We start from the raw sequence: 15,316 nt of genomic DNA, 5'->3' as shown, positions 1-15,316 counted from the left end.
TTTTATATTATCAGAGCTTTTAGTATCAAAGCCCTTGATTGATTCCTAACTTTTATAAAAGTCACCAAGATATTCCTTAAATCAATAATTAATCACAAAACCACATATGGATTTTAAAGTTTTATGTAGGAGCTAAATCTAATTAAGTTTATTCCAAAGCACATTTATGAGAATCTTCTATGGTTAATTATATTGACAAACATTTACAGGTTCTGGACATTTCGTGCTACCAGATGACTGGCATTATATTATAATCAAAACTAACTTCTAAATCTTCTAATTACTGTGCTGTTTAATCCCCTGTTGATATGAAATTAAAATACTACGAATGCAAGTTATATGGAAAACATAATTTGGAAAATTCGAAAAATCGAGTTTTCTTGGATATTGGGAGATGAGGTTTCGGGATCGACTTTTAAGGAAAGAAAATAAGATTAGGTAATACCATAATTGACGAAGCAAGGGCTCCATCCAAATGGTCTATGTCCATTTAGAAGAGTGTAAATCTCAAAGTGCCGTTCGAGTTAAATTTGGCATCCAGGCAAACAAGAAGATCAGATATAATAAGCCAATAAAGATATGTTTTTACTAGGGAAAATCAAGTCTTTGACTAGCTTTAGACTTTTTATCTTTGAGACTAAAATCTCTATTTTAACTTTAAAAAACAGAATTTTGCATTCCTTTTTTAATGTATGTAACCATAGGCCACGTGCTGTGCACTAGATGATGCTTGGATTTAAATATTTAAATAATCACAGTTAGTGACAGATTTAGAGGAGCTCTCCCTGGCCTGAGTGCATTTTTACTTCTGTAAAGTGCACTGAAACTCACACAAATCTGACAAGCAATAAAGTAAAATATGTATATTTTGAATCTCGTCCATTCCTCATTCCAAAATCACAGATCCGCAAAATCCTAGGAGATTAAGGCTGCCTTTGTCTCCTACTTCATATGAAGTAATTCTTTGTTTAGCAAGTTAGTTGTATGATAATAAATGATGAGGTGAAAATGCAAACAATGAAGGATAGTGTGGTTTCTTGCGTATTAAAAGGTTTTTCTTTTTGGCAGGAGTGACCTGGGAGGCCTTTCTGAAAGCACTGCAAGCAACTCTCATAGTGATAGTACGTACAAAAAGAAATTAAGAAGGCGAAAAAAGCACGATACAACTCGATCCCAAACTGAGCTGGGGGGATCAGAAACTGACACGAAACAATACTACGATACTGAAACCAACTCAGATGAGGATAGAACTATGTATCTTGCTTCAAGTCACAGCAGCGATGAAGATGATACAACAGCTAGTCTTAAAAGAAATTCTAATTCAAAACAAAATGGCAAACCTGGTAGGTTTTATGAAAACTAGTTTTTAGGTTTTTCTTTTCTTGTGTTTATAGTCTTTAATCATTAATCCTTTAATTAATCTTTAATTTTTTCATAATTTACATTTAAGTCTTTACTTTAACCTATAGTAAGGTAACCGAAATAGGTAAAGCGATATAAGGTAAGCGATATACCTTACCGAAGGTAAGGTATATCGCTGGTCGCAATGCACCAATTAAAGGTGCATGGTTGCTGTATGTTCGCCTTTTGATTTTGGATTACTACTACTACTACTACTAATAACTCACTGCAGCACCAAGCCGCCTGAGGCCAACGCAGCTACGCACGCTCCTCCTCCAACCTTATCTATGTAAAGCCTCCCTCTTTACACCCTCCCAGGAAGTAAAGACCTAACCTCCCAGGACCTAACAGCATTACTCTTTGGGAGAAAAACTGTAAACTAAAGTGCTAGAATTAAGTTTATAGATAGGGCCCTGATTTGTATATGGTAAAAATTATAAAATATGTACATATTATATGTAATTATTTATTGGACCATATATAAGTAAAAAGGCAGAATATGTAAAAAAAAAAACACTAAGAAAAATACAATTTTTATTGCAAGAAAGGTATTTTTTTAAAATGGTATCGAAGATATATACATTGGTTCAGTTATAAAAACAGAGTATTAATAAAAAACATCACATTGAAGTAACTAATTCATTGTTTGAAATTGTTAGTAACTAAATACATCTTGAAATTATTAAATCTAAAAGATCGACGGTTTGGTCTTAAAATTGCCCTGTAACGGCTAAAAGAACGCTCCACATCCACTGATATATAGGGTGCGTACTTGAAACATGTAATGTCTGATGGCGGGAAGGATTTAAAGTTTGCTCAACCTCGCACCCAATGTTGACTTTAACCAGGAGTTCAATATTTTTCCATCCTGGGTTTTTGTTGAGCCCATCCTCCAATTTCTTCTACGTCGTAGTTCCAATTTCCCGGGGAACTTATTTCACCTTCTGAATAGTGTTGTTAACAGTAGCTACACTATCCATTGTGGTCATATTTTAAGATTCGAGCTTTGCTATGGAGTGTATTAAAAAACAAGCATTTGAAGAAATGCAAGCCAAGTTATTCTTTAGTATGGGTTGATCAATTATGGCTTTAGCCTGTTCTATTGCCATAGCCGAGGACGAGTCTTGTTCAGAGAGAACATTTTTAATTGAGCCAAAGTTCTTGCTGTAATAGTCTGCCGCTTCTAACCAAGTTCCCCATTTCGTGATTACTGGCTGAAGGTGTAGGGATAGGTCAGGATAAAGTTCTTTAAACATGTTCATTTGAATTGGGGCTCTTAAAAATACGTTTTTAACATTTGATATTAAAGAATCAACATCAGGAAACTGAAGTTTGACAATTTCTCCAACTCGATGGAGTGCTGTGCGAGGCAAGTTACATGGATCATAGTCGGGTAGAATACCTTCAATGCCTTTCTCGCTTTCGCCACGTACGGAGTAGTGTCTGACAAAAATAAAAAGAACTTTCCCGTGTAATACACCATTTGGCCAAAGAAAACTCATCGAATCCTTGAAAAAAACGAACAATATATGTATTGCTACACATTTCGAAAACTTCACAGTTTAAAAGGAACTGTTGTGAAGGTGAATTGACGCTTCTTCCAACTATTAAATTGGCAATGTATCTTCCTTCAGCATCAGTTGTATCATCAACTGAAATCCAAATAGGGCCATCTCCAACATTACCTCGAATTTTAACAAGATTTTCTATACAAACAATTTGTAAGTAATTTTTTCTTAATGTGCTTTCATCAGGGACTTTTCTGCCTGAATAGCGTTCTAAAAAATCTCTTAAAATCCGGGCTACTGAGTTTTTGAAAGAGGATATCTACCCTAATTTATGTGCGACATAAATCTGTGTTAAATGAAGACTCACATGCTGCACCAGATGAAGAAGCCGATATAAAAAACTGTTGAGGGCCTGATCATCTTTCCTTGTTCTCCTCATGCTTAGCTGTACCAATATGTTGAATAACTTGAAAACTCTGTGAAGTAGACACCGCTGTGTCACAGCACGAATAATATAATATGGAAGAATCGCTTTTAAGTGTTTCATCGGGGCATTCCTGCAAAGACTTCTTCACTAGGTCCGACTTTTTAGTTGGTACTTTAGACATTTTTATCCCTGCGCAACAGGCTAGACACTGCGCACGTATAATGCTGTGTTTATGATAGGGCACTGACAAACAAGCTCCACGAACGGATGCTGAAGGGCTACTGTAAATGATTGGGTGAAAATAACCGGACTAGGGTGGCAGCGGTAAGGCAGATGCTTCCTGTCTCTGCGCACTTCGTCAATTTCTGAGAATATTTCCACTCCTGTTACCCACCCATTATCTTTCCTGACGAACAACTCGAGTGAGGCAGTTGAAACCAAATTCCAACATCCACGTATTTCTGTCTACTAAAAAAAAAAAAAAAAAAAAAAAAAAAAAAAAAAAAAAAAAAAAAAAAAAAAAAAAAAAAAAAAAAGAAGAAAAAAAACTGTAACCGTGATATTAAAGAAATGGAGTGTAGGCGATGGATGTATATAAGGATGGGTAGAATATTTAAAAGTTTGTGTTTTCGTTGAAATAGGGAAAAATATTTAAAATAAAAATGGGCCTGGATGATTCAGAATGCCTTAAAACGTATTTTAAAATTATGAGCATTACGGTATCTAACCCCATTAAAAATATGTAAGTACATACGAATCTGAGCCCTATTTATAAGTATTCCAATCGAAAAATGCTCAAGAAAATATTTACTTTTTATTTCTAACCTTTCTTTTGATTACAAATTACTCATTTTGTATTTCTAAGGGATTAACATTCCTTTTTTACTGGGGGGAGGGGGAATGGTATGTCACAGAAGGATTAATTCTAAAGCTCTTTTAAGGTATTAATCTGTGTTTTCTTCGGTTTTTACTTTACTTTTTTTTGTATAGGAGGCTGACTGCTGCCCCTTCACCATTTTTGTAATATTGACTAAATACTTAACTGAATTAAAATGTCAGAGCTGACTTAAAATTTTGGAGAGACTTACTAAATTACATAGATCTAAAGTTGAATTTTCTTTTTCTTAAAAGAATTTGTAACTATACTATTGTGATTTTCATAATGACGTTGGAGGGTCCACAATATTGGATATTTAAAACATATGTATAAACTGTTCCTAAAATTCAGTTAAAATGTTTATTTGATATAGCTTCGGTTTCTAAGCTTTTGATTAGGCATGTGTAAAAGATGTGTAATCTTTCAGATTCTGGAAAGTTTGTTCCAAACATTAGTGGACCTTTAACTGTAAGGCCTGGCATCGCAGAGAACCAGCTATACTCTTCACCTGTCTCCCCACTCTACGCCACACATGATGTGACAGGTGGCAGTTTATATTCAGCTCGAGATACAGTAAGAATTTTTGTCTTTGTATAAGGAATTGTTCAAAATTTTATTTAATTACTTCCTGAAAAGTCAAATGGGGGTAGATAATATCCAGTAATGGGTTACTGACGATTCATTAAAAGTAGATCAACTGTAAAAAGAGCAAGTTTTAATAAATAGTCTATTTTTGAAGGTAAGCGACTAAATTTATATCCCTTACTTTTGGTTATTATACTGTAAGAGCAGGAAACGCTTTGGAGACCAATTTGTAATAACAGATATATTAATCTAATTTTATACAATTTTCAATTGCTATTCAAGAAATCAGATTTTTATTGTGCACTACAGCAACTGCGGATATACATCAGTTAGTGCGTGAATTATGAATACACAGTAAATTATTGAGCTCCAGTCTGTGTCAGAATTTGTGTACTTTGCTACTGCTTTGAAAATAGTGAAAGATAAAGGCCGTACTTTATCCGTTTTAATAATGATCTATTCCACACTTGGTCGTAGAAAGGTTTTTTTAACTCTAGCGTAGAAAGGTTTTTGACTTGGTCGTTGAACACTAGATGTTCAAAAAATTTCTTGGGAAGACATATCGATGCAATATTCAATTCAATGCTTCGTATATTACATGTGTGAACATTTTGTGTTTCATTCCTGTTTTTTCTTATGTTTTCATATGTTCAACAAAGATAAGAATGCTGGTCTTTTTCTCCTTTACCTCTGTACTTCAGAATGGACTACGTTGCATTCAAAGAGACTGGCTTAAAAATTCGTATCTCGTCTCAAAAGAGGGAAGGTATTGACTAGAATTCAATAGCTGGAAGTCAGTAGTTTCTTGACTTGATAATTCCCAAAAATACTGATTGTTTACTAATAGGAATTTTCAATATTTCTATCTGCTTAATTCTCTTAAAAGTAAGAAATGGTAAGTATTAAATTTTTAGATAAAAATAATGACCGTATCTCAGAAACACTCCATTTCTAACAGTTGCTGAAAATATTTAAGGAAATCCCCATATGCATAGCTCCTTTTTAGATAAAAATCAATAGCTTCTCCAAATGCTATAGCTGAATAATCTAAAAAAAGTGTTCTAATATTTTTTTTTTAGGAAACTTTGAATTCACCTATGTATTCAACTCCCGGGATGTTGGGGCAGCGTCAGCATCCTGTCAAGCCAGTTTACTCAGGGCCTTGGCAAGCTCAACTTCAGCCACCTGTCATAGCATATCCGCAAGGATCTCCAAGATGGCTCTCAGAGCGATTATCAGTGACAACTCAGTCAGACAATGAACACAATTTGTCTCACGATTCTAGATCATCACAAGTGAAATCTCATACTTTGAACACAAGTTTAAGTAGAATTTCACCAGAAATTTTAAATAGTTCAGCGAAAGGATCGACTGTTAATCTAAATGCATCTCACGGATCTTCATTTGAGATGAATTTGGAAAGTTGGAAGAGTAGACTTCAATCCGCTATTGAAAGCAGGTTGGCTGAAAGGCAAGACGATAATGTTTTACCAGGTAATGTTAGAAACCTAATTTATTTTGTTAAACAAAGACAGAGATTGAGTGAATCGAGTAGGCTCATCTCTGTAAACCGTACAATCTATCAAGCAATTATTAGAAACATGGATCTGTAAGTTGAAGATAAGAGGAGGGGGAATCTCTTCGCCTAAGATTGGTGGGAAGTACACCCACCCACATAACATGGGGGATGAATGCCCAAGTTTCAATTTCGTACAGTTTTAATCATTCACCCATGGAATGCCTTTTGACACCTTCCTACTGATGCTACATTGCCGACTATCAGGCAAATATGATTCTAAATTAGAGCCTTCTTACATCTAATTTCGTTTGTTGCACCTATAGTGGAAAAGAAAATGGTATCCTTCCGTTCCAATCCATTTCATATGACGTTATCTTATTGCTGTTGTTCAAAGATTTTGCAAGGTAGTGTGGCATAATTTAAATAGTTGTCCAATGTTTATAATGATAATAATAATGATTTATTTTTGCCCTCTTTTGATACATTACAAATATGTACTAGAAAAGTAAAAACAAGGAAAAAGAACACAAATACTTAAAGATTATACAGTAACATGACCGACGTTTCTAACGAAGACAACATGTCAACATCAAAACGTATCGATAATTCATCCATTTTAACACATATCGAAAATATGGTACTTTTTATCAATGTACGTGTTTTAGAAACAACAGAGAGATACCAATAAAATACTTAACATACCGGTAAAATTGAACCCTAATTTGTTTTTATCGGTTATAGAGAACAGGCTCCAAAACGGAAGCATAAAAAACACATGTGGTGCATCAAATTTTATATCCCTTCGTAATGTGTCGAGAAAATTTTTTCTGCTCCTCGAGTCCTCTTGAAATCAGATTAGGTTTGGTATGTGATGGAAGAGGTGGAGACAAACATGCCAAAACTCAACGGTTATCTTCGAACCAAAATCTAGACGAGCTGTTTCCCATTTTTGTTGGCCACGGCCGTGTTCATTGTGATCGATTGGTTGAGTATAGTATTTTGTAGGCTGTGTAAGTCAAACTGGTGTATAAAATCCAGTGATTATCCTGGATATAGGGTGTACCGGACACTTAATACTTGTAATGGTGCATTACTATAGAATAATTTTTATCCTGTTTATTTGCTGTTATCGTTTTCTTATATGGTTGTAATTGCAATTTTACACGGCTACGTATTGCGGGGCTTACTAACTCTCATTTATGTATGTAAAAAAAAAAAAAAAAAAAAAAAACTCTTATCAGACCACTTCTTGATTGATCTAGAAGAAACAAGAGAAATTTTATGTCTTTTTCCCATTACAATTCTTTAGATCCCAAACTGGACTGTCGTAGCTTAAGGGTATTTCCGTTGCCTGGTTATGTGTCAATTCAAAATAGCATTGGTCTATTTTTATTAAGTACGAAAGAACTATTTTTTTTTTTTAATGAAAGTTAAGATTGACATTATAACTTGAGACAAACACACTTTTTGCCATATATACGGGGGGCTATCTATCATCCCTTTAGTTCTATGACTCTTACCTTGGTTCTGCCCTAGGAATGACGTATGGACGGAAGATAGATAGAATTATCTATCAACAAATGAAATGACGTCATTTTTATACAATCCTAAAGAGGGCTTATTGCTCATTGCCTTATTAAATGTGTCAGCTGGAAAAAAAAAATCATGAATCATAAAAATAATGAATCTAATCTTCTATTCTGCACTCAGAATATTTCTGCAATAAGATGGGAGCATTTACGTCATCATCTTTCTTATTGTATACCTAGTCCAAGCATACGCCTCGAAAAGAAACTATGTCAGGGGGTAACACAAACCGTTGTATAAAAAGGAAGAACTTACCATCCAAATTTAGAAAACTCGGGCCTTAAAAAGTTTTTTTTCAGGCTTTTTCATCTCGAACTTAGTGTATTCTACTGTTGTAATTGTCCGTCTTTTGTTTGGTTTATGCAAGTCGTTGGCTCGTCAAAATTGTTGATTCGATTGAAGAGGAAAAAAACAAAGAGAGATAAAACAAAAAAGCAACAGAGTCAGATTCACGCGACAAGCTATAGGACTTTCTGCTATTACAAGTAATAAATAGTATAAGTGATAAAGAATAAATTCTACCGATTTTTGATTAAACTGTACCTATCACCTGGTGGGAAAAATGTCAAGGATGTATTTTCTTGTGTTTTCTTGTCCTTTTGATTGAATAAAGTGGGTTTAAGCACAGTTGATCACTTACACAGTCTAGGCTTCTAGAACAATAACTGTTGAATATTCAACGGGCACTGTTTGTTAGTATTCTACGAGTGCTAATATCTATTATTAGGAAATGTTAGTATTGAAATAGCAAATTAAGATTATATCTGGCACCCGGCATTAGTATCTATTTAAATTAGGAAATTGGAGTTAACTGATTAGGCTGAGAAACCATGTCTGGTATGTGGTATTTTATAATTTACTTTAAATTTACATCTTGATTTTTTTTTCAGATAATAGTGTAAGCAGTAGTAATGAGATGACGGAAAGTAGTCGATCCGGCTCTCAAGAGGAAGAAACTTCCCCAATGTCAGAATTAAATAACCTGAGTGAGCCACAAAGTTCGGAGTAAGTTCGGTTATTCATTTGCAGCATCAAGAACTTAATCTATATTTTTCGACATTTATCACAAGAGTACTGATTATCAAACAGTTCGTGGTAACGAACTGTAGTAAGGAGCGACCCGGCTCAATAGTAACCAAAACTCTAAAAAATGAAATTTTGGTACCAATAGCTACATCAAAAGAATCGCATTTTAATGCTGATTTTAAATATATAAGTTTTATCAAGTTTAGTCTTACCCATCAAAAGTTACGAGGGGCTTTTCCTTCTTAACGCCCCGCTCTTTACGCTAAAGTTTTTTACTGTTTTAAAATGTAGAGTTAAGAGAGAGTCAAACTTTAGCGTAAAGAGCGGGGCGTTAAAAAGGAAAAGCCCCTTTCATACACGGAGTAATTTCTGTTCGTTTTAAGTTTTAATGTCGCTCCTTACTTTCATTTAAAAAAACTTGTTTTTTTTTTAATATAGTATTAAGTAGGCAAGTTTTGAACTTGTTCATAGCAATCAGAACATAGCAATGTTTTGATAAAATTCAAAAAACGATTTGATCGGGAATTCAATGAAATCAAAATGTAGAATTCGCATTAATCGGTACGTCTCGGTAAAAAAAAAGCTGATAATAAGTGTTATGAACTGATAAATGTCAATTGCAGAAAACAAAATTTTTATGTGTCAATCTCTTTTTGAGTAAATGCTTTTCGCTTTTGCAGAAGTGTATAAATATGGAACTATATTATCAAGAAATTTAAAAGCCAATCTACTTCTAAGTGTTCAATTTAGACTAAGTGATACCATTAAATATAAAACTTCCGTAAAAATTTCTGTATTCCACAGATTAAATAATTCGTGGTACAGACCGTAAATAAGGAGAGACTTGGGCCAATAGTAACTGAAACTACAAGAGAAAGGAGTTTTGATATCAGTTAATGCATACAAAAATGGATTTTTATTCTGATTCCAAGTATTCAAAATTCATTAAGTGTACCGTAACCCATCAAAAGCTAATCTCCCAAAAAAATTTCACCGTTAGATTCAGCATATCATAAAACCCTATTGTAGAGGATTTAAGCTCCTATCTATAAGAATGTGTTTTTTTGTAATTTTTTTTTTAAATGTCAAGCTCCCAGTTGGGAGAAAATAAACAAATATTTTAAGAAGCCTGTTTTTGCAAAGAGCTTTTCTACGTAAAATTAGGGTCTTTTTTCGGATCTGGTCTAATGAATTGTTGGCATCTTTCTAGTAAAATAACAAAGGTTAAAAGAAGAAGACAAAGCGAAGCCGAATCGTAAAATCAAGGTTTTAAACGGAATGTAAATGATAAAAAAAGTGGAGTTGAATAAACGTTCGCGTAGACTCTTGGTAGTATCTATAGTTCAACGAATCTGTTTGATTAAAGAATTGGAAATTGTATTGCTGAGATTCAGTATCTTTGCCTGGGAGGGTAACCTTGAACTCTCCTTCCACCTCAAGTCTATAGTTAAATATTTGATTAAGGAATTGAGGATTGTATTGCTTAGAGTGAGTAAGGTTTGCTAAGTGGGGTAGCCTTAATCGTTCCAACCAGTTTTACAAAAAAAGTGTTGCCTCCTTCAAGTACCTGAAGTAAACAAACCAGTAGACGTTACTCCCCCCCCTCACCTTGTTCATATCTTGTTTTTTTTTTGACACCACATAAATTTTCAAATATTCTAAGCAGTTTTGTAAATTCGGTCAATCCTAACCTTGGGTTTTCGGTACTTTCCTGTTACCAGTTTATGGGCTATTTTGAAAAACAGCACTAAATGTACAACCTTTCTCCATTCCGAGCACTAGCCCAAGCCGCCTAAGCCATTTTTTGGTTATATGTACTCTTAGGGAGGTCTAATTAAAAGGGAGGTTCAAAAAGAATTTTGAGTGGGATCCCATCACCATATTAATTTATATAGTTATCCGTAAATAATTTGTGGAAAATACGTCTAGCTTATATTCAACTTACCATTGTCTAAGTCTTCAGATGCGCAAGCGTCTGCGCAGTCAGAGTTGAATTTATACCACCTTCCCATTGTTAAATTGATACTTGGAAGTATCATAACACCTGAAACTCCACTTTGAGCTATCGATGAACAGTTGTCATTTAGTTGCGTTTGTTCCCAGCTCTTTTCTAAGCCACGTACTCTATAGCATTATCTAAATCCATCTTTGAAGTTGTTGCAGAAACACACTTTCTCGTGGTCGAAAGTAAGATACTTTAACTCCTTTTTCAAGGTTTTTTTTTCCATGCAGCCTTGATGTTAGCAGCTTTGAAGCGGTTTTTGGATGCTCCCAAAATATGGCGCCAAGCCATTCAACTCATACAGCTCAAATCGCTTACGTATGGAATCGCCCTCTTTTTCAAAATATTTGTCGTTGAGATTACGCTAAACTAGTAGGGGCAGAAATAGCGCTTAGCGTAATTAAGCAATTTTTATGTTTTCCTGTTTTTGTGCTTCTTTTTAATTTATTTTCGACTGCGTTTCTTATAAAGTAACTTATGTGTCACTATGTAATTAATGGCTTATGGTATCTATGAATCTTGAAGTTTTCCTGTCATCTTTCGCAGGTAAGCACCCTGCATTTGGTTGAGAGGGGGGGAGAGGTTGAGAGGTTAAGAGCACCCTTTCATCCCTTTTTGCGCACCTTTGATTTCCATTTAAGCGAACCAGTGGAGGAAAAAGAGTGATGATCCACAAACATTGCTCATATGGTTTCCAATTTGGGGTGATTTGGTCAATAAAAAACTAAATAAACTATTATAATTAGCAAAATGTCATGCTATTTAGTAGTAGGACTTTTTTTTTAGTGCGAGTCCTCTGATATGTGGGGTACGCAATTCCCTCCCTGCCCGCAAGCTACGCCCTTGATGCGTTTAATAGTTAAATAGTTTTAATAGTTTAATAGTTACGTTTAATTTCTGTTCTAGGCATACTTTATCCTCATTTAAACGGCTAGGTACTTGTCTCGGCACCTTATCAATATCATCTAGAAATTAAGTTACCGTAACCAATAGTTTATTGCCACATGAGACCGTATTCACATGTGAGCTGATCATAGAGATTTTCTCATCTTCATTATTCAAAATTTTTCTGTCAGTATTTTATGAAAATCTTACGGAACTAATCCTTTGCCAACTATTGTTCATAATTTCTAACAGCATAGATCTAAATAACTTCCAACCTACTATGGATATCCATTTACTAAAAGAATCTATACCAGCGGCTTAGGCTATTCACTCAAGAATGATAGTAAATCATCTTTATTACGAACCGGGATTCCTCCTTTTTCCTCTGCTTGTGCCGCATCTTTATGTTTCCTAGCAATACGATCTTGAAAGTGACATTGATGTGATTATATTCAGTTTCCTTTCGAATCTACCTCTAATTGCATTTTGTTATTTCATTTTTGTATTTCAAAGGGATTTGTTTTTTCTAAGTACTTCTCTTTTTCAGTTTCAACGATGAGTCAAGTCAACAATATGTCTGAAACATCAGAGTCGTCCAAAAAAAGTTTATGATCTCATTTATGTCTACATTGCTTGTGCAATAATTTTTTGGTATGTGCCACATTTTGTTCAATGCTTTAAAAGAGTAAATTATATGACAATCATGTTTTCGAAAAAACCGTTAGGGGAAAAGCAAATAAGCTTGATAGTGCCACCTTTTACACCCCATGAGTTATAATTCTAAGATCTACTCTACTTGTATTTTGTATAATAGCATATACTTTTTGTCCATTTTAACCACTCTCATTTATGTTGATAGATTGCTGTCGAAGATTCTGGCTGATTCTCTGGAGCCTGCCCACGGGCATGGGTAGTTTTGATAGGAGCAGTAATGGTGAGTGTTCTGGTAGTAGTAACAGTAGAATTAATTCATGGATCGTCCGGTGAGGATAACCACTAGTGAGAGCTCTGGTAGTAATCGTAAGAAGAGTTGTGATAAGAGTAGCAGTGGCATTAGCAGTAGTAGTCGGGGGAGGAATCCTACCCAGACAAGGAGTAGGCGTTATAGAGTAGTTGGTGATAGTCGAATGTAGAAGTAGTAATGTCGTCAAATTAATGGTTGTATTAGCAGTATCAATAGTGTAGTCGTTGTAAGACTAGCTATGGTAAGAAAACAACAATGACTTTGGAAATTGCGGAAATAGTACCAGAGTTAATAATAGTACTGGTCGCAAATCCGTTTTTTTTAGAAGGGGGGGGGGTGAATACTCTCTAAAAATCTGGATTTACTCCAATTTAATATTAAAAGAATGTCAGTGTCTAACTTTGTTAATGTTAACATTAACGCCGAGTTAAAGTCAATTTGATTTTTTCACGCATTAATTATATTAAAAAATTAAGTCTATATGCACGAATTTATATGCGCAAAGTTAGATGTGGGAAGGGGATTGGGTCCCTATTTTGGATCCTCCAATTATTGCACTTAAGAGGCCTTACGTCAATCTGGCTTCAACAAGGTGTAGTGCCAACCTTTTGACTATTTTTTTTTATATTAACGATGCCTCTGTTTTTACATGAGCTTTTTGCGAAATTTGGTGCCTTTGTACATGGGAATATAATGGTATGTCTCACCTGAAGGAATATTTTGTAGACTTGAACAATTTTATATAAATGACAAGCTTGAGATGTTATTGCACTACCATGCAAAGCATAAAAAAGGCAGTAAGATACCCTCGAATGCAATTTCTTTTTATAATTAAAACCTGTTTCATGGTGAAAGCAGTAGTTGCAGCGTAGTAAAGAGTAAACTAAGGTCTATAGTAACCAAAAAGTTGAAAGATGGGTTTTGAAAAAAAAAACACTGTATAGTCAGAAAAATGTTCGTTTAAAGGTGATTCTGGAAAGATTGGTGCTTTATGGTTTATGTTAAAACTAAAAATTATTGCAGGAATTAATTATATAAAATTTAAAGAAGATCAGAAAACTCCCTGAAAAGGTACTGGATCAAAAACGTAGGTACTCCATTGAGATCACCATGGTCAAAAATCCAAAAAAATTAGAGGTTTAGATCCCCCACCCTGAATTACATGGAAAGTCCACTCTCCAATTTTCCTGTGAAGTCAGCAGGAAAAAAAAAACAAAGAAAAAAAAAACAGGAGGCACATTATTCGTTGTTGTCTATACAACTGGTTAGACTAAAACAAACAAGAGTGAATTAAATTCTGAGTTTACAATGAACCCTTGTTTCAACACTACAAGTAGTTGGAATCACAATTAGATTAAGAAAAAGAACAGCATTAAGCATTAGAATGATTTCATTTTCACACTCGTTCAAAAGGTGTAGAATTTACTAAACATAAAGTTACCTATCAACAGGGTCAACATTGGTTTCGAGTATCCAGCATTGGGTCATTTTTGCTCTCTTTGTCGTATAAACACATAGTGAATCCGATTTGAAAGGTCTGGAATCATTGGTGCAGTACGTGAACTCATTTTGATACAGGATCATAACAAGTGTTGAAAACTAGGTCTTTCGGAAGGTCCTGGGGACTTTTTGGTGTATTTCATTAATTTATATCATTAATTTTTTTTTATTTTTGTTAAACTAAATATATTAAAATCAATTAGAATGTAAAAGTATTAATTAAATTAGTGTTTATGTAATCTGTCCACTCATTCAATTTTAGATATCATGGAGCCTTTTGTGGGGATGAATATTGTTTATTTTCTACCCTGAATAGATCGAATATTCTATTTCTCTTGGGCTCTGGCACAATCCAAACACGTAAAAAGATTACTATAAACAATAATAATAAAATAATAATCATAATAAATAAATAAATATAAATATAAAATAAGATAAATATAATATAAAATAAATAATAATAAAAACAAATACTATCTGGTACATTACAGCGTTGAAAGACCTTTACCGTGTTCTCAAGGAATTTTTGAGCTTGTTAAGAGTTTCTGGAACTCGTCTCCCATGTAATTAGGTAATATACAATCGATTTATTCACGTAGGATGGATGGAGTACTTGGGAAAGGAGTGGGACTCGAAACGAATAAGGAAGGAAGCTTTGAAGTCTTGCTCGCTTGGGAGAAAATTCGTAATACAGAGAGAGAGAATGAAATTTCGGCGGCCTATCTTATGTAATGCTTCTTACGCAGAGCTGTTAAAATGATTATAACATTTCGCACATATTTTATCTTTGTCTAATTACTGGTCTGATTTCGAATCATGACGAAAAAATTTAAATACATTTTGTACGTTGAATAAATAATGACTTTTTGCTATATTTTGAATACTGAAATATTACCTATATACTGAATACTGAATATTACTGAAAATGACCTATTGGTCTATTGAACATTAACCTATTCAATTGCTTGCTCACATTACGACGAACTTACTCTACTCAATGTCTTAACTAAAGACAAATACCCAAGGGTATATAAC

General features: G+C 34.2%; 1 protein-coding gene across 1 annotated transcript in view; it reads left to right on the top strand.

The window, feature by feature from the left end:
- Positions 1-12,521, top strand: part of LOC136039359 (protocadherin-like wing polarity protein stan) — a 173,078-nt gene extending 160,557 nt beyond the window's left edge. The window contains exons 33-37 of the mRNA XM_065723020.1: positions 1,069-1,343; positions 4,641-4,786; positions 5,878-6,292; positions 8,795-8,909; positions 12,365-12,521. Coding sequence (XP_065579092.1) covers positions 1,069-1,343; positions 4,641-4,786; positions 5,878-6,292; positions 8,795-8,909; positions 12,365-12,398 — 985 coding nt within the window. The 3' untranslated portion in view covers positions 12,399-12,521. The remainder of the gene's footprint in view (positions 1-1,068; positions 1,344-4,640; positions 4,787-5,877; positions 6,293-8,794; positions 8,910-12,364) is intronic.
- Positions 12,522-15,316: the final 2,795 nt, after the last annotated feature.

Source organism: Artemia franciscana, chromosome 19 (assembly GCF_032884065.1).
Source record: "Artemia franciscana chromosome 19, ASM3288406v1, whole genome shotgun sequence".
NCBI lineage: Eukaryota > Metazoa > Arthropoda > Branchiopoda > Anostraca > Artemiidae > Artemia > Artemia franciscana.
This window is presented reverse-complemented; position numbering and strand designations above follow the sequence as displayed.